The 21,916-nt window shown below is 41.8% G+C and overlaps 1 protein-coding gene across 2 annotated transcripts in view; it reads right to left on the bottom strand.

Moving 5' to 3' along the window:
* Positions 1-327: 327 nt before the first annotated feature.
* The window catches only part of IL15RA (interleukin 15 receptor subunit alpha), a 38,172-nt gene continuing 16,583 nt past the window's right edge, over positions 328-21,916 (bottom strand). Inside the window, exons 2-7 of one of the 2 annotated variants that reach the window (XM_033100759.1) lie at positions 12,765-12,959; positions 11,158-11,250; positions 8,449-8,643; positions 7,869-7,904; positions 3,701-3,776; positions 328-1,097 (exon numbers count right to left, since the gene is read on the bottom strand). In XM_033100759.1, coding sequence (XP_032956650.1) covers positions 992-1,097; positions 3,701-3,776; positions 7,869-7,904; positions 8,449-8,643; positions 11,158-11,250; positions 12,765-12,959 — 701 coding nt within the window. In that variant the 3' untranslated portion in view covers positions 328-991. The remainder of the gene's footprint in view (positions 1,098-3,700; positions 3,777-7,868; positions 7,905-8,448; positions 8,644-11,157; positions 11,251-12,764; positions 12,960-21,916) is intronic. The other variant, XM_033100760.1, reaches the window with a different exon arrangement.

Genomic DNA, 21,916 nt, shown 5'->3' on the forward strand with positions numbered 1-21,916 from the left:
TTTTATTTTTAAAATGTTATAAGCAGCAAAAAAAAAAAAAGAAAGAAAGAAAGAACAATGCAGGGCAAGAGACTGTGTGTACCAGACGTACCTGGGCCATATCCTGCCACTTGTTGCTTTTCACATGGAAATCCTGTTAGAAATTCTCCAAAACTGATTGATCCAGATTTAGGCAAGACTTTTTCCACCTTTCAGAAAAGTTGAGCTAAACCATTTGGGACACTGAATTCCTATTCTTTCTCCTTTTTTTTCCTTTATATACATTTCTTCTCAGTGATTCTTTTAGTACATTTTTTAATTGAAAATAGACATTTTATTTTGTTTATACAAGGCACAATTTCAAAATACAAATCATATAGTAATATGTAGATACAATAGACAAAGAAGTATAAATATAAATGCATATATATATATATGGAAAATGTCACTGAGTTCCGTTTTTTTCCTAAATCCTTAAGAAGATTCATTGGGCATGGTATCTCTTGGCTCCCTTTTAAGTGCATGCAGCGCACCTAACGGGAGAGAGTTTTAGGAGCTGAAATGCCGATGACATCCTTGTAGACATCTCCGGAGGCAGAAGGAGCCTACGTAAAATTCACTTAGAGCCTCAGGTATATTTCTTTTCTTTGTAAACTGCAAGTCAGGATGAGGAACGGAAGAGATAGTCAAGCTGATAAGCTATCCTGAATAAATGTCATAAAGGAATAAAAGCCCTGATAGGAAGACCTGACGCCCTCAATGCTGGGACTTTGGGAGCTGGGCCCTACACCTGAGGGGGCGCAGAGCAGGCAGTGAGCTTCCATCCTAGGCTAGGAGAACCTGTTCACACAGGTGGCACCTAGGCTGGGCACAGTCAATAAGGACATTTTATCATCCTGGCGGGCTTTACCCTGGCACCCAACTCCTTGAGGATTTTCGAGGTCTCCTTTGGCCAGAGCAAAGTTGGCGTCTTCACTGTAGCCCTGCTGGCCCTGGTCTCCCCTGGAGTTTCCTAGGCCATGGGGTAGTTTTCTGTATCCTGTCTGCCACTGGTCCCTCCAGTCATCGGCATATCTTCCGTATTTTCCATTTCAACACTGGGTGTCCTGGGAGTTTGCCTGAAAAGCAAATAATTCATAGGTTTTGAAAAGAAGAGAGCAGTTGCCCTCAAATTGAATAAACAAATACTGTTTCCCCGAAAATAAGACCTAGGTGGACCATCAGCTCTAATGCGTCTTTTGGAGCAAAAATTAATATAAGACCTGGTCTTAATATAATATAAGACCATGTCATGCAGGGTGGCATGCAGGGTCTCTGGTCCCGCTCCCCACATAAGAACGCAGGATATGGTGAGGCCAAAAAGGAACACCCACGGAGCCATAGGTAGGGGAGTCATACCACTATATTCTTGCTGGCGGCTGGGTTGGAGACACAGGAAGCAGGAGCCACACTATCCGCAACACACTGTCCACTTCTCTCTGCCAACCAACCTCACTTGCTAGCTGCAATCTGCCGTGCTAACTGCAATCTGCTCTTGCAGGCTCAGCCACCATCTTCTTGCTAGCCCCCATTTTCTGCTAGCGTAGCCACGGCAGTTATATTAGTGGCCAATGGCTCACTGGTTACAGCTGACGGCCAACTAGCCACAGCTGATGGCCATCCAATCACAGTTGATGGCCGTTTACTACCTGAGTCAGCACCTTTCCACGCGAGGGCGAGAGCCTGGAAACTGCATGCCTGGCTCTGTCCCCACAGACTGGGTATAATATAATATAATATAATATAATATAATATAATATAATAATGTAATACAATAGTATAACATAATACCGGGTATAATATAATATAATGTAATGCAATGTAATAAAATATAATATAATATTAATACCGGGTCTTATATTAATTTTTGCTCCAAAAGATGCATTAGAGCTGATGGTCCACCTAGGTCTTATTTTCGAGGAAACACGTTAGTCCCTATTGAACACTCAGATGGAGAAACCTTAGATTGACTCCATTCACAGATAGTATTTCAGTCCTATTTTGGTATTTTTAATGCCCTCATCCACCAAAGATTTCCCAATGCTGTTGGAGCAACTTCCCCCCACCTGCTGAAAAAGCTCGGTAGTTCAAATGGCAGGCAAAGAGGAGAGAGTAAGTACCTCGGAGCCCAGCAAGCCAGACGTAATAATCCTGATTGATAAAAATGATATAATAATTATAAAGCTTTTAAAACAGTTCTTGGTACTTAGTAGCTGTTAAATAAATAAACAAATATATTAATCAGTTCCTGAGTAACCAAGAGAAGGGGAGGCACAACACTTTAATTCCATGTTTCGCTGTCGGTCATTGAACAATGTGTTTCTTAGGCCATGAGTATCTGGGTCAGCTTGTTGCTCCATGGATTACTTAATCCACCTCCTGAGGATAAGTAGCTTTTTAGGACGTATATTTATGAATGTTTCTTTAATATAGTCAGTGACTTGGTATTTTCCTCTTTCGAGTGTATTTATTGGCCATATATACCACATTTACAAATTCTTTTGAAGAATATATTTTAATGTATTAGTCTTTAAAAATATTGTGTATGTATTCTTTTTTAATATAGTCAATAAATATAGTTAGTCATTATAATCTCTTAAGAATATAACTAAATACAGCATCTTTTATGGAAATTAGTATAATGATATTTTGAAAATCTTGTAAAAGTCATTTAATTTGGTAACATTCTAGCATTTTTGGATAGTTTTGACAATTTTTTGAGTAATATATCAGCCTTACTTTATTAATTTCCAAACTATGAGGTTTATGGAGTTTCTTATCGGTTGAGATGATATGAACAGCTTTTGAAGATCTATGTCAATTTTTAGATGCCTATTTTCATTTTGTCTTTAGAGTAGCATTTCATGAAATGTTCATATTGTCAAAGTTAGGCTGGAAGGACAGTATAATCTTCATATTGATGTGATATTTAGAAAAGAATATTTTATGACCAGTAACTAAAAGTTTATTTTCAACAAATCTGATACCCATTCATTGTATAATGCTGAGGAAGAATCCATAGCAACCATACCAATATAGAATGCGGAAATACTGATTGCTAATTGAGAGAAGTACAAAATTAAGGCAAATATGCCATTTGAGGCTTTAATGAAAGAACACTAAAAAAGCCTAAATATTAAAAAAAATAATTAAAATTAAAATTTCAGCAAATGGTAGAAACGGTCTTGTCACAAATGCTAAAATAATATAGAATCTCAATTATTAGACATGCAAAAGTAAGGCTGGTGTAAATGAGTATATTTATAAGAAGTACATTCATATTTAATGAGTGTAGTCAAAAAGAATCTATTCATGAATATATCATAAGAACTGATACAAATTACATATACATCGCATTGGTTATTTGTCGCATTCTTTCCTTCTGAATTGGTGCTTCGTAAATTGGCCCCATGTGATCAGTTAGGTTTTGGCTGCCCCACTTCTGATGAGTGGCCTGCTTTGGAAAGTGAAGGGCTCTATAGGACTGGCTCAGTGACTGCTCAGCTCTGACACTCCTTCTGGCCAACACAGAAGGGGTGGAGTATGAGAGCCTGTGTCTACAGCCCGGAAAGGATTGTCCCTTTGAGAGGACAGTCCCAGAATCAGGGGAATGATCTGCAGTGGCTCTTTTCTCAGAGGGAAGGACGGATCTTGTCACATGTGACTCTCCTATGCCACTTACCTTGATTTTGCGTAGTGTGCCACAAGAAATACCACACATACTCCACAAAGCACAGCGACAGGTATGGAGACTGACACTGTAAAAAAAGAGAACTAAGCTGGTATCATGCTAAAAGTCCTGAGAGAGGATTGATTTCTAAGAATCTGAAGATCCTTTACAATTTACATTCTTGCAGAGAGATCCAAACACCTTCCCAACCAGCTTACTGTTGTGAACATTTCTTAAGGTCCATGCAATTCAATCTATTCTACAGCTGGACCAAAAAACACACCCCTTTCCCACCAATACTGCCAGTTCAAACTGTCCCCATTTACATTGTCCCATGTCCTTGTCCCTAATCTTTGTCCTTCCTAAGATTAGTGACATGGTGATGGACAGGGACAGGAGGAAGTCAGGAAGGGAAAATAGGAGCCTTGGAGATCAGAAGCTGATGGAAGCATGAGGACGAGGAGGCCAGTACTTGGTGGGAAGAAATACCTGCTTCTAAATCTAAAGTCGAGAACATAGACAGGGCAAGGGTCCTTCTCAGTTGTCCTTGGGCACAAGTTCCCCCTTTTCTGCAGCTTCACAGAATCCTGATTGAGAAACAGTAGCATGCAGTGCCATTTTACTTCCAGTTTCATCATCACTATTTGTTTATTTGCTACATTTTATGGCAGAGGAAGAGTGGCAAGGTGAAAGCAGAGGTGTTACAAGAGAGGTTTTACAGATAAGAGGAGAATGAGGTAAAGCTTAGGAGAAGGAAAAGACATGCTTCGACTGAGTTGAAAGGAACCACATGAGTGGTGGGTGGATTTCAGGATGCGAGGCCAGCGGCCATGACAGCATATGAGATTTATTAGACAGGAAAAGTGAGCCCTGCATGGGGAAGCAAGAGGGCTTATCCTGAGGACAGGCTTAACATAACTGCTTTTAAACACTTGGCATCAGTGATGAGCTCCAAGCAGATTTGGCAGTTTGCCTTCATATTGTGCAAAAATTACCTCCCTGCATCACGTTCAGGATGACAACCCTGAATATCTGGGAGCCAGTGTCTCAGCTGAGTGACATATGTCTCCTAGGCTGCTAAACTTTTCAGACCAGCACACAACCTTGTATGCAAACATAAAGTCTTACGGCTTGGCCTTCAAAATACCACCCTATAGAAAAGCAGCAAAATATATAGATGTGGGGAGATACCCAGGTTCTTCACTGGGTTTGAGTATACACAGATACAATTTTTCTCAACGGCAAGTGACAACATAGCAAAAGCTTTAGAGAGGACCAGAACCTTTGATTGTCTAATTCTACTTCTAGAGATTTATTCTAAGGAAATGGAAAAATATATATAGGAATATTCACTGAAGTATTATTTAAAATAATTTTTAAATGTTAATCTAAATCTCTTATCAGTAGAAAATTAGTTAAAATGTGGTACACCTATACAATGGAATGTTATTCAGCTTTCAAAAATTATGAAATGAATCTATATCAACATGGAAAGATGTATGTGATAAGTGACAAAAGCTGGTTGACATAAAGATGAGCAAAAAATAATCTCCAGTAAGCCATGTGTGTGTCCAAATGCACAGAAAGGTCTTGAAGAATATATACCTAACTATTAAGGAATGGTGGGATTGTAGATAATCTTTATTTTCTTTTTTTTTTTAAGTTTTTTCCTGATATTTTTGCAATGATTCTGTAATCAGAAGAAATAAATAGTAAAGTTGTAAAAACAAACTACCTGCGCCTAAGTAAATAAAAATAAGCGTAGAAAAGCAGTTCCAAAAGAAGTAACAGAAAACATGGGAAATTAATGAAAGATGTTTTGAATTTTTAAAGTTAACATTAATCATCAGTATAACTAAAAGCAGAATTTGTTTCGTTTTATTTAGCAAAGAGGTTGTAGCCGACGGTAAACTATTTCTTTACATTGACTAATCAGCTTGGCATGCATTTACTGTTCATGGAGAGATTTACTGGAAAAGGCAAGTTGATGTAGACAGTAGTTGTACTTTCACATTGCTTCTTCCTGTTTCTTTTTAATGAGAATAAAAACTGTGGACTCTAAACTTAAGAAGTGGTCTCCTGAGCCAAGGATATAAACAAAGCAATATGAATTCAATGGCTTAACCCCTTGGCCTGCTCTTCAATTATGTCCAGACAAATGTAGTAAAGAAATTGAAACCAGAATCACTAAAACAATGGATTAAATATCTACTGCCAAAGTTCCCCACCCTCTTGTGTTTCTTAGGGGGTGCATGGATTAGAGAAAAAGGAAGAGAAAGAGATTTGGTGAGATAGGGGAGGGGAGAGGAGGATTTGAGTCTGGGAGAGGGAGGAGAAAAAGTGGACTTCTGCACAGGAAGCCAGAAAGGCCAGTAGCTGCCTGCCTTGGGTTCAATCCACAGTGCATGTTGGGGCTGAGGCAGAGAAGGCGGCCGGGACAGCCAGTGGCCACTATTCGATGTGGATGATGAAATGTCCTCTGTGCATACATAGAGAATCCGCCAGCCCTTAGCAGTACCTGCAGACTAGGTCAGTCAGGGAGCGGCATGTATTTCTGAGGTTGCCATGTCCAGAGTGCTGTGTGCCGATTCAGTTTTCCTGGTCAGTGACTTATTTTCTGCCTCTCAACTGTACTAAGCACATCGTAAGTGCTGGGTTCAATACTTAATTGATTGAATTAAACTGTTAACATCTCCTAAGTTGAAGTACATACTGGGAGTGCCAAAAAATCAGCTCTTATGTATATTATATATATAATATAATATAAGACTGGGTCTTACATTAATTTTTGCTCCAAAAGACGCATTAGAGCTGATGATGGTCCGGCTAGGTCTTATTTTTGGGGAAACACGATAGCTTAGTCAAGGTTTAGCGGCCAGATATTGGAATAACTGAATAAAGTTATTGATTAAAAGGCTGCCAAGTGAGCCAGTCGATATTTAAGACAATAAAATGATGAGTCACACTTCCTGAATATGTATTTAAACGTTGAAGCCCCCAAATTCACTTAGCCATTTGCTCATTCATTCAGTACATACTGAGTGCCTACCATTTTCTGTTGAACTAAAAACAGCAACCTTTAAAAGTTGTGATGTCTTTCATGACTATTTAAAAAAACAAATGATGATGTTGGTAAAATGAACGGGCTGATTGACACATTTAACATTTACTGAGCCAACGACTATGGTAAAGAAATTTATATTTTCTTACAAAGATGAGCTCAACTGATCGCTTATTCTGTGGTAACAGCAACATGCACTGATGTCCAGGGAGCCAGCGAGGACCTCTGTCACCTGTACCCGACAGGGGCCTGCTCTTAGCTCTCCGCTAGCTGGGATCGTATGTGACATACTTTGAAGGCACTATCACTAAGCGTTTTTAGAAAATTAGCGTGAGTTTCATCTTAGTTTCCACCTTCTTAGCAGATGAAACTCAAATAATACATAATGAAATAGATCTAGTTTTCATCTCGTTGTTGACAATTACTTGTTCTGTCATACAGTTAGTCATTATCATGCCTGTCTTTATGTTTAAGCAGCCTGAAAGAAAATCTTATGCAAACAATATGAAAGGTTCAAAGTTTTTCTTTCTTTTAAATCTCTGTATTTTCTTAGTTCCTTGCACATAGCTATCTTTGTCTATTGTAGGTGTTCAGTTAATGTTTATTATATTACATTTCAGAATTTGGGAATGAATTTCTGATATTTTAATTCAGTGAAACATAAATTGGAAAAAATGTATGATAGATTATAGCCCATAATAAAGTAGTTTGAAAATTTGTGTAGAAAATATGGCCTCAAAATTTTACGTGTAAGATTTTATCCTATAGATATAGTTGTATATATGCAAAATGATATAAGGTTCTTCAATTAATTGTTGTTTGTAATATAGCCAAAGAATGTAAGCAATCATGTGTCCAAGAGGGGATTGGCTAAATAAATTGTGGCAAATCCATACAATGGAATATTATTCTGAAGCTGTTAAAAAGAATGAGGTGGTTTTTATGTATTGACATGGAAGGATCTGCAAGATATACCATTAAGTGAAAACAAACACGGTGCAGAACAGTGAAAATAAAATACGTCAGTGTCTAGAATCATATACCTTCTATGCGCTGTTTACATACTGACTATATGCTGTTCACCTCGAGTAAAGTGCTGGGACAATGGGAAACACTTACCAGCGACAGTTCTGGAATAATCGTATGAATATGTACCTGCAGAGAAGAGATGGCAGCTCAGTTATGGTTGTCGTCCTATGGGTACTAATTTCTCATTAAGCAGGAGAAATTCTGGACAGTTTGGTTCCCGTCTTAAAGCCTTGAGAGATTCACAGCTGGCAAAACCCAACTCGTTTTAGCAAAGAACAAGCAAGGTAGTTCATTTAGACACTGGGCCATGCTTAAGGGTCAGCTACGCCCTTACAGAAGACGCAGATTACGGGAGCTCCTCCAACCGTAGACTGTGGCTCCAGGTAATGGAAAGCTTCCTCCGTCCTCGCAAATTGAGAGGAGACAGGTATTATTCAGAGTCTTGGCAAAGCAGGTTAATACGGTGAGCCTTGTCACATCTGGGAGACGGACTCTCTTTTGCAGCTGGACGAAGTCAGGGAGGAGCACAGAGAATAGAGACCAGAGCAAGGAGGTTGTGGCAGAGAGCAGGTGCGGAGCGTCACTAAAGTGTCCTGATTTGGGATTAGAGGCGCAATGCCAAGCAGAGAGACGGCTGCCCTCTCCTGCAGTTTGCAAAGCCAGTGCTGACCTGGCTTCTCAGGCGAGGCAGCGGGAGTGTGTTCCATGGCATTTGCTGTTGTCTGAGATGGGACTTGGGAGGGCTCATCCCTGACTACCCCTGTGGTTCCTGCAGAAGGAGGTTTGGACGGCACCAGCCAGGAGCCTGGTACAATAGCTGGCTTTGTGGCCACTGTGGCGTCTGACATGGAAGTGAAAGCTGGCTCTGTAGGAAGGTGCAACACATAGAGAACATAAATGTTTAGCAGAGTCTCTTTCTCATCGCCAGTAGAGCAAACTGACACCTGCTCTAAGGAACCCGCCCTGGACCAGCCCTTCCCCAGCACACTGCTCCATGGCTCTTTAGGACAATCCCTTCAGTGTGTCACATAGTCAGTCAGTCACAATCTGGAACGGGCATGAGACTTTTGAGAATGCTAGAGGATTTACAGTTATTTGTCATGGTGCACATAAGATGAGAGTAGGTCCAGGCTTGTTTTAGAGAAGACTGATCTCAAAAAACAAAAAACCAAGTAGAACTATTTGCCAAAGACATCTGGGATGCTGATTTTAGTTTTTACATGTTTGCAGAAAACTTCTAAATAAGGGAAATCTGAGATTTGACCCATCTTAGCTATGTGTGTATTTGGAGAGTGTCCAGGTTTTGCCCCAGGCTCAGCATCTCAGCGCACTATTGGGGCAGCTTTTCCATGTGCTCCCAGACACATACGCTGTGAAAAGTCCTCGTGCCTTTAATCATTTGCCACTAACTCACATGTACATCTCACTACCCAGGCTGTCAGCACTCCGGGCACTCTGCAGAGAGCTCCCCACAAAAGTCCCCCCAGGACCACATACGTCACTCTGTGCCAAAGATGACTCTCATGTCTGAGATCGCGACTGTGCGGTTTGGTCTGACCAAGTGTGTGGCACACGACGGCAGGGCTGCGGGAGACGCTATGAATGATTATTCTCATCAATTGGGTGAACCAGGCGCGATTCAGATCAGAGGAGATTTAGAATTACCCCACACTTAAATACAGCCAGTACTGCAACCTCTTCCTTCTGTTTGTAGCCAACTAACTAGGAGGAAACCTTTTTCTGGCCTCTCCATCCTCCCCTCAGCATTGGTCCTCAGCCTTGGAGAGCTTCTAGAACCCTGATTCCCAGATTGCTCTCCAGGGCTCCAAGGTGACCTCAGTGGGCAGCCAAGCTTAGGAACCAGCACTCTAAGGAAGGTGTGTCTGGGCAGCTCAGTCAAAGGTAACAGAATGCCTGTGCCTGGAGGGAAAGGAGGAGGAAAAGCCATGCACTGGATACCGGGACACCAAAAGATCAAGAGTTAAGTGTAAAGCAAGGGTATCCTGCAGTACACAGCACATTGTCCCACAATAGTTAGCATCCAAGATTTTGAATTTTCTTAACTTTCAGACAGGGCTGAGGAAGTGGGTTAGTCTTCCATGAAGCCTCAGTGGAAATACAACATCAAACAATTAAGTTCGCAAATTTGTTGCAACGATGTTGCTGACCTTTTTTGCTATCAGAGGGTTTATTCATTATGAATTTGTACCAACTGGACAAACAGTTAACCAAGTTTACTATTTGGAAGTGCTGAAAAGGCTGCATGAAAAAGTTAGACAACCTCGACTTTTCACCAACAATTCATGGCTCTTGCATCACGACAATGCACCAGCTCACACAGCACTGTCTGTGAGGGAGTTTTTAGCCAGTAAACAAGTAACTGTATCGGAACACCTTCCCTAATCACCTGATCTGGCCCCCAGTGACTTCTTTCTTTACCCAAAGATAAAGGAAATATTGAAAGGAAGACATTTTGATGATATTCAGGACGTCAAGGGTAATACAATGACAGCTCTGACGGCCATTCCAGAAAAAAAGTTCCAAAATGGCTTTGAAGGGTGGACTAGGCACTGGCATGGGTGCATAGCTTCCCAAGGGGAGTACTTCAAAGGTGACCGTAGTGATATTCAGCAATGAGGTATGGAGCACTTTTTCTAGGATGAGTTCACGAACTTAATTGTCTGACCTCTTAAAGGAACACAGCAGCTTTGTGCAGTGCTTCTGTACTAGAGCCATCGTTGTTAACCCGCTGATGTTTAGGACTGTCAAGAGGCAATCTGCATGGGTCGCTCACGTTTCTGAACGTCATTTCTTTTTTATTAACATTTACAGAGCTCCTTCTAGAATCAGAACTCATGGCATGCATTGTTTTTTTGTTGTTGCTGCTGCTTTTAAAAAAAATTTATTTATAATTGGCATACAGTATTATATTAGTTTTAGGTGTACAACATAGCGATTCAACAGTTATGTATTTTACAAAATGATTGCCACAACAAGTCTGTGATCCAGGTGTGCTGTGTTTTCTGCTAGTACCCATGAAACCGTGGTAGGCCAATATGCAAGGCAGGCAAAACCTCAGATCCTCCCCAGGTCCTGATGCAGATATGAATGTACAGTTCAGTTTGATCTGACATAGTAAGAGTGGACTTTAAACCACTATTAGCTATGCACATATGAAACCTGGATATCAAGGTTTACCTTTTATTTAAAAGAGAAAATTAAGCTAAAGTAAATTTTGATTCTTGACTTAAAAAAAAAATATTTTCTATTACATAAGTCTGTCGCGGAACACCAGCAGTGGTCCATGAATCTGAGGGATTTGTGGGACCTGAGTGTTGGCAGGGAATGGAAGTCCTTTAAAAGTTTCTAACATTCCTACCTTTTCCCGGAGGGGAGGGGCTCTCTGGCTCTGGGGTCACCCCTGCTGTTGCTACTGTGGAGGGTGTCGTTTGGTGAGTCAGGGAGGGGTCTCCTAGAGAGAGGACAACCACATGGCATTTATCATCCTGAGGGTGAGACCTGGGGGTGGCTTCAGGACTGGATATGAATAAAAAATAAACATAGAAATTTAAAACAGACACATCTGGCTTCCTACAATACAAGTACATGAAACAAACATCGTTTCCCAACCTGCAGTTCCCATGTAAATGCAAACACAGACTGCAGACAGGGCCAGCAGCTGGAGCATCACCACATGTGCACCGTTTCCCTCATCCCCCAGTCCTGCTGGGGCAAGAGGGACGGGTGCAAACAGATGCCCCTACATCCCGTGGGCCACATCCCCAGAGGTGAGGCCTGAGCTCAGGGAACCTTAGTCTTGTATCAATGGCACGACCGTGTCTGCCGTTTCTCCAGAGGGAGGTCTGTCTCCACCTTCCAAGGCTTAAATAAGCATCCTTGGAAAGATAGTCCAGAGAAAGGGCAGTAAGTCCTCTGTAGCAAGTACAAGGATTCCTCCTTGCCCTGCCTCTGAAGTCTGCATGACGTCTCCCAGGGAGGGGGCGGGCACCGGGTGACCTAAACGCTACCAATTCAGGGAGGACGTCTGGCTCTCCGAGGAGTCCCACAGCAGAGTGAGTTTGCTGTAGGAAGACCCCCTCTCGCTGGCCTCCCCCATGGAGAAGCTGGGATTTTCACAAACGTTATATGAAATAGTACGCAGCTTGTTGCTGGACATGCCTCGAGTATGCAATAAATGTTAAATCAGAATTCTCTTGGAAGGCCATGGGTGAATCTCTATTTTTCTAGAGTATTCCTGGAAATGGCACTATTGGCTTCCACCTGCAGATTGTTTGGCTCCTGACATGGTTATCCAGTTGTAGATTATTTAAAAGAGCAAACAAAACAAAACAAAACGTTGATTCTGGCGACTTTCCCTCACACTTGCTCGGGAGCACTGGCTGAACACCTGGCTTGGGTGGCCGAGGTAAGGGAATCTCTGCCCCGTGTGTCTCCCCAGTCTCCTGGATTGGGTACCAGTGGAGAAGAAGGGCAGTAATTTCCCTGCAGGCTGTCTCCAAGGGAGAAATTGGAAAAGCTCTCTGGGAAGCAAGCATGCTTGAGCACACACCCTTATCTGTAGCCGAATTCTTGCTCCCATAATCTTAAAGCATTGATGGTAATGATAGTTAATATTTACTAGGTTTCGTTTAATCATCCCACAAGCCACAGTGCTTACATCAGGTCCATTTTCTAGATGGGGAACAAGAGTTCCGAGATGTTAAGGGCTTTGTCCAAGGTCTCACGGATGGTAAGTGGCAGAATCAGGATTTGAACCCAGACTTCCGAGACCCCCGAAGCCTAAGGATTTCCTTCCACTTCCAGGAGGTGCCATTTAGAAGCCCATTGATTTGTTCAGCCTCAGACCTCCACACAAATCTCTTGGCCCCTCCGATGGGCTCATTCAGCGTCACACATTGCAGCACTACTCTCTGTGTGGCCTTAGCAAGAGTGGAGGGGAGCAATGGTGCAGGGTTGGCTACTTACTGATGCACTTGAGAGTGGGAGTTGTCCACTGGGTAATGTTTGTGACCTCGTCACGCTGGCACTTAGTCAGGCTGGACGTACCAGCTTTACGCTTGAAACCAGAGTTACAAATATACCGCTCCCTGGAGTTCTCATTGTAACTCTTGACATGGATGTCTGCATGTTCAATAGATTTGGGAGTAGAACAGGTGGTACCTGCAAAAGTGCAGATAAGAGGAGAGAGATGAACACGTTTCAGCTTGTTCAGAAGCCTCCCAGGAGCCTTGCCGTATGTGCCAACCATCCAGCATAGCTAGAGAATGAGAGGAGTTATCATGGAAAACCTCTGTCTCTTTACAACATTATTGATTATACTCCCCAAACTGTCTTTCATATCCCCATGGCAATATTGTGGTTACCAATTTCTGCTTTCTAACCCCTCATCTTCTCCCTCATCCCTACTCCCCTCCCACTTAGCAACCCTCAGTTTTTTTCTCTAAAAAAACAAATGTTAAAAAAAAAAGTTAAAACCTCTGCCTCACTCTCCACTTCCCATCAGTCTCCTGCCTCAATCTCTCCACAGGTATCCATCTCTCTGTTTCTCTTCTGCCCTACCCACACCAAACCTCTGAGCTCTCCTGCCTAAACAGCAGCAATAGTCTCCAAGCAGCCGGCATCATCGTTAGAAATGCATACTTGATGGCTTCACTCTTTCCCGACTTTCTGCTGCTCTAAGAATAAAAACTAAAATCCTTAAGAAGTCTTCGAGGCTCTGCCAGACCTGGCCCTGCCTTCCTCTCTCACTGTGCTTCCTCTGGCCACACGTGCCTGTGGGACCCCCCGTGCCACTCACAGACCAATCCACCCTCCCCTCACCCCACTCTTGGCTGCCCATCTCCTGCCATCCTTCCTGGCTTAGTTCAACGTCACTTCATGAAAGTCTTCCCTCACTCCCACAGTCAGCTAGGTCCCAGACTTCTGTGTTCTTTTCCTGTACAGTCTTTTTTACAGTTGTATTTAAGATGTTGGAGTGATGTGATGAATGTTTGTCTCACCGTCTGCATAGTAAGCTGTCGAAGGTAAGGGTCACGTCTGTTTTGTCCAGCATTGTATCCCATGACCCTAGTATAGTACCTGGCGAGACAAGGTGCTCAAGAAATACCTGTGCAAAAAAATGAGTGGATGAACTTTCTTCCCCAGCACCAGGCTTAAGTCTGACCTTCTAATACAAGTGAATTCAACTTACTTAATTTCTACATATATCTCATTCTTCCAGCTTTTTCGGAAGAAACCAGAGGCAAGGTGAATTTCCCCAGATGGTTCTACTTTTGTGTTAGCTGGAATTAAAAAGTCAGACTCTAAAACTTCAACTAAAAATCCTGGCTGTGGGGCTCTAGCTCTGTCCTGTGGAAATAAGGAGTTTCATAAATTAGTATCTAAGGGTACTGGCCGAAGAAGAAAGGGAGGAAATGAATTGTTGGCTATTTGCATTTTGAGGATGCCCTATTTGTACTGACGTTTTGTTGTTAATTATTTTATGGCCTGTTGATATTTTTGCATCCTTAGAAACATTCCTTTCCTATATAAAAGCAAGTAACATTAAAGCTTAAAGACAACTTGACTTTAATGAGTTGTAGGAATACTTCTGACCTATTTTCCACATTATGTAATAATAACAAAACTTACAAAAAAGAAAAATTAACTTTTTTTTTCGCTAGGCAAAAATGAGTGAAATTGGTATTACTTATTATACACCTAATGTAAAATGCTATGGATCCCAGGAAAGAATCTATTCATAAGGCCTTGATAACAGTTAAGTAATATCCTCTTTGGCACCAATTTTGTAGATTGGGGTTCTATAATGAAACCCCAAAAGCGTCCTTAGATCTTAAAAAGTGAGGACCCAACAAACGTATTGCTCTACCACATTTCCTCCAAACCAGTGTTGCCAGCCTATCCTTGTTTAAGAGGAAGTTCTGTCCAAAGCCAGAAAGAGTCTACTGCACACAAAATTAAAAAGCAAGATTTTTCTTTAACCACTTGAAACAACTGTATGATCATTTTAAATTTAGTTTTCAATTACAGTTGATATAGAATGTTATATTAGTTTCAGGGGTACAGCATAGCGATTAGACGTTGCTATAAGCCATGAGGTGATCACCCCGATAAGTCTAGTACCCGTCTGACACCACAACTGTATGATTTTCATACTCTTTTTCCTATTAATTCAACACATGATTAGGTTTTCTTACACGCAGAGGAGATGAACAAGAACTGGTTTCTTAGACCAAGCTTTGCCTGAGGCCGTGGAGGTGGCTTAGAGTGGGCTGTGTTGGAAAGGAAAGTCCCACAGAGGGAAATTCTTCTGCAGCATTTTCCATTGTCCTGGAACTTGTACAAGCACGTCGAGAAAGGATCGCCCCTCACCATCACTAACGTGCACATGCGGAGTGGTTCATTGGCTGAGGGGCAGCAGCCAAGCTTCCCAAGTCAGCGTAAAGCAGAGCAATCTGTGGGCTGCCTGCCTACAGCTGCCTGGGAAGCTGGCTTTTTGGTTCCAGGTCTGGAAGCCCAAATAAGTCTCTGCTGAGCAGCTGGGACATCCGCAGGGGAGAAGGTCAGGACTCAGCCAAGGGAACTTGCTGAAGTAATCTTTCTGCCAAGGCGGGTGGATGGAGGGGGAGACGGAGTATCATGGCAATCGGATTCACAGACCAGAGTAGGAAGGCCCCCCCTCCCCCCCCAGTTATGTCTGTGCTGGGAGTCAGCAAAGTGTGGCCGCTGGGCCCAATTCTGTCCGCCACCAGGCTTTTGTCAGTAAAGTGTGATTGGAAAACAGCCTGATTCGTTTATGTATTGCTGCTAGCTGCTTTCACAAAAGGACTGCTGAGCTGAGTTGTTGCACCAGAGGCCGGATAGCCCACAAAGTCTAAATTATTTCCTCTCGGGCTCTTTACAGGAGAAGCTGTCCATCCCTGCTCTGTGCAGCCTTTACACAAATTGTTCCCCTTCTGACTGACACCTGTTGTCCAGGGAGTCAGCACAGAACTGGCAGTTCTTAAGGTAATACGACCCAAGCAAGAATAGAGGCCTTTCCACGGGCAAAATCCACCGTAAGCCAAGAGGCAAATGGCAAAATGGAAAAAAAAAAAAAATGCATCTCATATCACACAGGGCTAATCTCTCTCATATGTTAAGAGCTCCTGAAAAAATCACTAAAAAAGACTACCAATCCCATGGAAATACAGGAAAAGGATATCAAGAGGTGGTTTCATATGTGAGAAAAGGAAATACAGATGGCTCTTAAATACATACAAAGACAGACATTCAGCCTCATTTACAATGAAGGAAGCGTAAAATCAAACTACGTAAGGTAGCACGTTCAGCTCCCAAATTGGAAAAGAACCAAACATCGATTAATACACTGTGTTACTTTCATATAGTTCATACAGAACTTAGTGAGGGCATATCTGCTATCTAAATACACGTGCTCTTTGACCCCACAATTCTATTTCTAAGAATTTATCTTATAGATATATCTGTAGAACACTGATGCACATCCCCTTTCACCCAGCAATTCCACTTCTAAGAATTTACTTTACAGGTGTACTGGCAGATCTGTGAGTGTGTATAAAGTTACTGATTATAATAGCCAGTACCTACCTGTAAATCACCTTGTATGTCGTCAGTAGGACATGAGGTAAATTACAGAACAGCTGCACAATGAAGAAGTACGACCCAGCTCTTAACAGTAAACGAAGAAAGCACTTCATGCACCAAAGTGGAAAGATCCTAAGATACACTATTGGGCTAAGAAGAAAAGGGTCAGAACACCGTGTATTACCTGCTACCATCAGTGAACAAAAGAAACAATACCTGTACACATTTTTTTGTCTAGACATAAACTCTTTGAAAGGATACACAGGAAACTATTATTAGCCCGGGAGAGGATGGCAGACTTCACTGAATGCCTTGTCATACTTGCTGAATTTTTAACACTGCCCATGTTTTACCTGTTAAAGATGCCTTTGGAAGATTTTGTAGTGCTCTGTTTCTTAAGTGGGTATATACATGGGTGTTTATTATTCTTTTTTCATATATTACATATTTGCTGGGGCAAAAATAAAAATATTTACCAACCAGTGCCTCTCAGGTGCCAACCAGTCAGAATAGCTACTGGTATTAACCAGGACCAGGCAGGGCGACCACTGGCCGCGGATGAACAGCCACACAATGATGACTGGCAGAATGTCAGTTGTGCGTATATGTTACATACTGTTTTAAATGTATGAAATACTTCATAATAAAAAAAGGGGGATAGTTTAAAGTACCCTCCTACAGGAAGTCAGAAACCTTGATTGAGCCTAGGGCAAGAAAGGGCTAAATCACGCCACGGGTGGGCATTTAGTGTATACTGTAATACATCTCCTGCTACGTGAATGGGAGAAATGCAAGAGATCCTAGAATTAGGGATTTTTGCCCTTCTCTGGGCATCTTGGGGTAAAATCAAGGACAAGAAGGCTGATAAGGCCATGTGGGAGGATTCTGGACATCTTTTTGGAGGACAAGACGCAAAGTCCTCCCAGCAGACTTTGGATGTGACAAAGCGCACGTGGATCAAAAGATATGTTTTATCAGAAAATGTTACCAAAAGAAGATAAGAGCCAGAGCTAGAATGATTAAAGTTGTTTTTTTTTAACCTGTAAAACTGTTAAAAATTCCCCCCTCCTTCTAATTAGAAGTTGAAATATTTGAGCAAGATTTAGACCCCAAGATTTTCTTTGGTGTGAAACTTAATGGCTAAAACCAAGGTGCTGGGGCTTGCCGGTCATGTACAGTCACTTATTTCTGCGGCCGCTCTCTATAGACAGATGCTCAGCAGATCTGCAAGATAAGCCCAGAGCTGCTCTGACAGCTGGTTAGCATCACACCTAGTAAAGTTCTCCATTTTCATATGTGAGTTTAGGAATCTGCCAGGGTCAGGCCAATCTAGTTTGGAAGTCTGGATGGTTGAGCGACCTGAGAGTACGGTGAACAGGCTAACACTCAAATGGATGAGGTGAGTTCGGTCACCTATCCAGATTAGACTGTGTGCTAGGACGGGAGGGGGACAGAGTCTAGAAAATGTGACCATCTTCCTCAGTTCTGAACGTCGCGGTAAGGATTCTGGAACACAAATCTCCATCCATCCATCCTGGAAAATGTCTCTGATCTTCACCGGGTGTTTAGAAGATGCTGATTCATTTCTGTATCCTTCACATTAGCCAGTCTTGTTTGATGTGTCCCAGTAGAATCTGTGCTTGCTTTCCAGCAATCTGAACCTTCTTTGGATTGGGCAGGATCTGGGGTCAGCTTTGACTAGCCATTGGCCCCATGGAGCAGCTTTCTCCTCCCTTCTCACCTGCTCCCTGTGGATTGGCGTGCCTCTGCCTAGAAACCCTAGTTTTCTGGACTAGGGCCCTGGCCCTCTGCCCAGGTCTTGCCCACCTTTTCCTCTAGAGATTAAGCCCTGGATTCCAATACTCTCCACCTGATGGCTAGGTTTGGTTGTCAGAGAATGACTGTCAGAATCATTAGGATACTAATGCATTTCACTCCCAGGATCGCCACCTTCTGGACTCCTTATGCCATGATGCCATGTCCCACTGGTCAGGTGGGCCTCTCCAGATATCAGAATCAGAGGGAGCCATCTCAGAATTTAGAATGTGGTTAGGACAATGTACTGTAAAGTGCCTGGCAGCCTTCAGACAGGCCAGCTCACTGGTGGGTCAGCTGTCAGACTCCCCGCTCCTACTTCAGGAAGCCCTCCCCTTCAGGCTCTGTCACCATGGTTTCAGCATATCTCATACCTGAGCCCACCCGAGCTAAGGCAGCCCGGTGGGTCAGTCACTCCAGGCTTCACTTGCTCTTCCTAGTCTCAAGAGAGAAAATGGAGGTTCCTCAGAAAATTAAGAATAGAATTACCATATGACTCAGCAATCCCTCTCCTGGGTATCTACCCCAGAAATTTGAAAACATTTATCTGTAAAGATATATGTACTTTGATATTCATTGTAGCGTTATTTATGGTGGCCAAGACATGGAAACAACCAAAGTGTCCTTCAATAGATAATTGGATAAAGAAGATGTGGTCTATATACATAATGGAATACTACTCTGCCATAAGAAAAGGTGAAATACTGCCATTTATTTACATACAACATGGATGGATCTTGAGATTATTATGCTGAGCGAAATAAGTCAGAAAAAGTAGAGAACCATATGACTTCACTCATATGTGGGATATAACGCTGACGGCAATGAAGGAACAAGACAAAGAAACAAAAACTCATAGACACAGACAACAGTTTAGTGGTTACCAGAGGGTAAGGGGGGATGAGGGTAAAGGGGATCAAATATATGGTGATGGAAGGAGAACTGAATCTGGGTGGTGAACACACAAAGTGATATATAGATGATGTATTACAGAATTGTACACTTGAAACCTATGTAATTGGACTGACCATTGTCACCCCAATAAATTTAAAATGTAAATAAATAAATAAATAAATAAATGAGAGAAAAGGGATTGTTTGATTTTTGTTCTTATTCCAACCACTGACTCTTCTTTTAAAGTCCCATTGACATCTAATATCACACACACACACACACACATCTGTGTCATCCTTTATCACTCCATGCTGATAGTCTCAATGCTCTCTTGTCACTTACGTGGCTTCCATAGTGGACTCAAACATTACATTTCCTTTTCAGTGAGATCATAAGATAATCATTATTTTAATTTACTAACTTTCTAAAAAGAAAATATTTCCTGCTAATATCTGTGAACAAAGTTATTACACGGAAGAACTCTAGTGCACTTCCTTTACCGGCCTCACTCTCCCTCGCATCCAGTATTTGGGTTGTGCCTCGTTTGCCTGAATCCCTTCCAAAACATCGTTATTCACTGGATAGTCCTCAAGCTCAATTTGATTAACTGGTTTGAATTTCAACTAATGTTCTGAATCATTGGATCTTTTCTCGGTTGCCTTTTTTTCAGTCTTCACTGTTTTCTGTGTGGTTTTCAAATGGAGGATTTTTGTCAGCAAATTGTTCTGTCTCTTCTAAGTCTTGAGATAGTCTCCTGCATTTAGGGTAGTGGTTTTCTGCTCTTAGGGTTTGTAGCACACTTTGAAATAAAAACCTGTGTGCCCTGTCACTTGAAGGAATTGAAAACGTCAAGGTACCGGCAGCCATGTCAGCAAGAGGCGTAAGGAATCCCCTGCTGTAGTAGGTGCTCACATGTGATTCCTGTGGAATCCGTCAGAACGGGTCCTGTGTGAGTGGGACAGTTTATTGAGTATGTAAGAGTTCTAACAGCTTACACTAAATGTGCAGTCTTCTTTGGGGGTGGCTTAGCTTATTCCTCTTAACCTTATAGTACCTTTTTCAGCTCAACATCCCTCCTGCCAAACATCGTTACTACAGGTCTATTCAGTTATAGCCACGATGAAATTTACCCACTGAATGGGAAAGGGTTCACAGACAAGGTGCTATGCACACAGTTGAGAACCACTGTTTTAAAAGCAAAAGCGAGCTGGGCCAGATACTGAGTCAATAGTGATTGCTTACAGCATCTGTAGATTTTCCTGCCAAGCCCACCTCTGCTGTTACATTGGAGGGCAAAGGTCTAAAAGTCACTGTCAACTCTCCTTTTCTTCTTGATAATCTGTAGGAACCAGTCATCGTCAATGAGTAAAACAAGTCCAGTCCGGGTTTCTCACCGTTGGAGAAAGTTATAACTACAGAAAGGGGGAGGGGACAACTAGAATGTACCCTATGGTGTTGGAATAGAATCGAGGTTGGAGGTATCAGTATGTAATCAGTGTGTGCGTGTACATGTGTGTGTACATTTGAGTGTGTACGGGCAAGTATGTATGTGTGTGTGTGCTAGCTCTGTCCTCTGATAGTACCTAGAAGCAACATTAGCAGCAAATATACTTGGTATCCACATCTTAGTCTCTACAAAAAGAAACCATGGCTCCTTGGAGAAAAGGCTGATTCCAGGCCTAGGACATGGAAAGCACAGGATGAGCCTGGGGTGTCTCGTACCAGAAAGTCAGGAAGTGCTCAGAGAATGATGGAAACATGTCAAAAGGATACAGTGGCCAGGTTGAAACGGCTCTCACTGGCCAAATCTGGGGCAATTTGGGTATCAAAACAAAGATAGTAACAGATTATAGAACAAAATAAAACAAAACTCCATTAAGTTTGCACTCATATAAATAAATACCGTGTTTCCCTGAAAATAAGACCTAGCCAGACAATCAGCTCTAATGCATCTTTTGGAGCAAAAATTAATATAAGACCCAGTCTTATTTTACTATAGTAAAATAAGTAAAATAAAGACCGGGTAAAATAGTAAAATAAGACCAGGTCTTAAATAACATAATATGCAACATGTGGTCCTGGATTTAGATCCATAATTAGGGAGGAAATAGCTAAAAAGGACATTATTGGGACGATTGACAAAACTTGAATATGGACTGAGAGTTAGATAAGATTGTGTCAAGATTGAATTTCCTGATTTTGACAATTGTTCTGTGATTATATTAGAGTTGTGTTTTTTTCGGAAGGTATGTAAGAGAATGTTGTTTTTAGGAGATAAATACTGAGGTATTTAGGCATAAAGAGGCATCCTGTCTCCAAATTACTTTTAAATGCTTTAGAAGAAAATGCATATGTTTAATAAATATATACAGGTAGAGGGAAGGAATGATAAAGCAAATGGGGCAAAATGTAAACACTTGGTGAATCTAGGTAAAGGCATATTGGGAAGGTGTTTGTACTATTGCAACGTTACTGTAAGTTTGAAGTTATGTCAGAGTAAGTTAAAAAATAAGCAAAGTTAGTATCCAAATAAAAACCACTTGATGAGTGGCACTTGGGGCCCTTTTTTTTTTTTGAGAATTTCTATTGAAGGAAATTCTAAGAACCCTTGTGAACTCAGGCCAAGATTATCTTTGGGTCAGGAAAATAGTCTTTAATTTCCTTAACTGTGGTTTTCACAGTGCTGACTTTTCCTCTTTCCTTGTCCACTCTTGATACCTTTTAGAGCGTCTTCTTTCATTTCCAGGGCCCAATAGTGGTGTTTCCACTCTTTCTCCACCTGGTGTTTGATTGTAGCTGTGGTT

This window comes from Rhinolophus ferrumequinum (genome assembly GCF_004115265.2).
Source record: "Rhinolophus ferrumequinum isolate MPI-CBG mRhiFer1 chromosome 5 unlocalized genomic scaffold, mRhiFer1_v1.p scaffold_110_arrow_ctg1, whole genome shotgun sequence".
Classification (NCBI taxonomy): Eukaryota; Metazoa; Chordata; class Mammalia; order Chiroptera; family Rhinolophidae; genus Rhinolophus; species Rhinolophus ferrumequinum.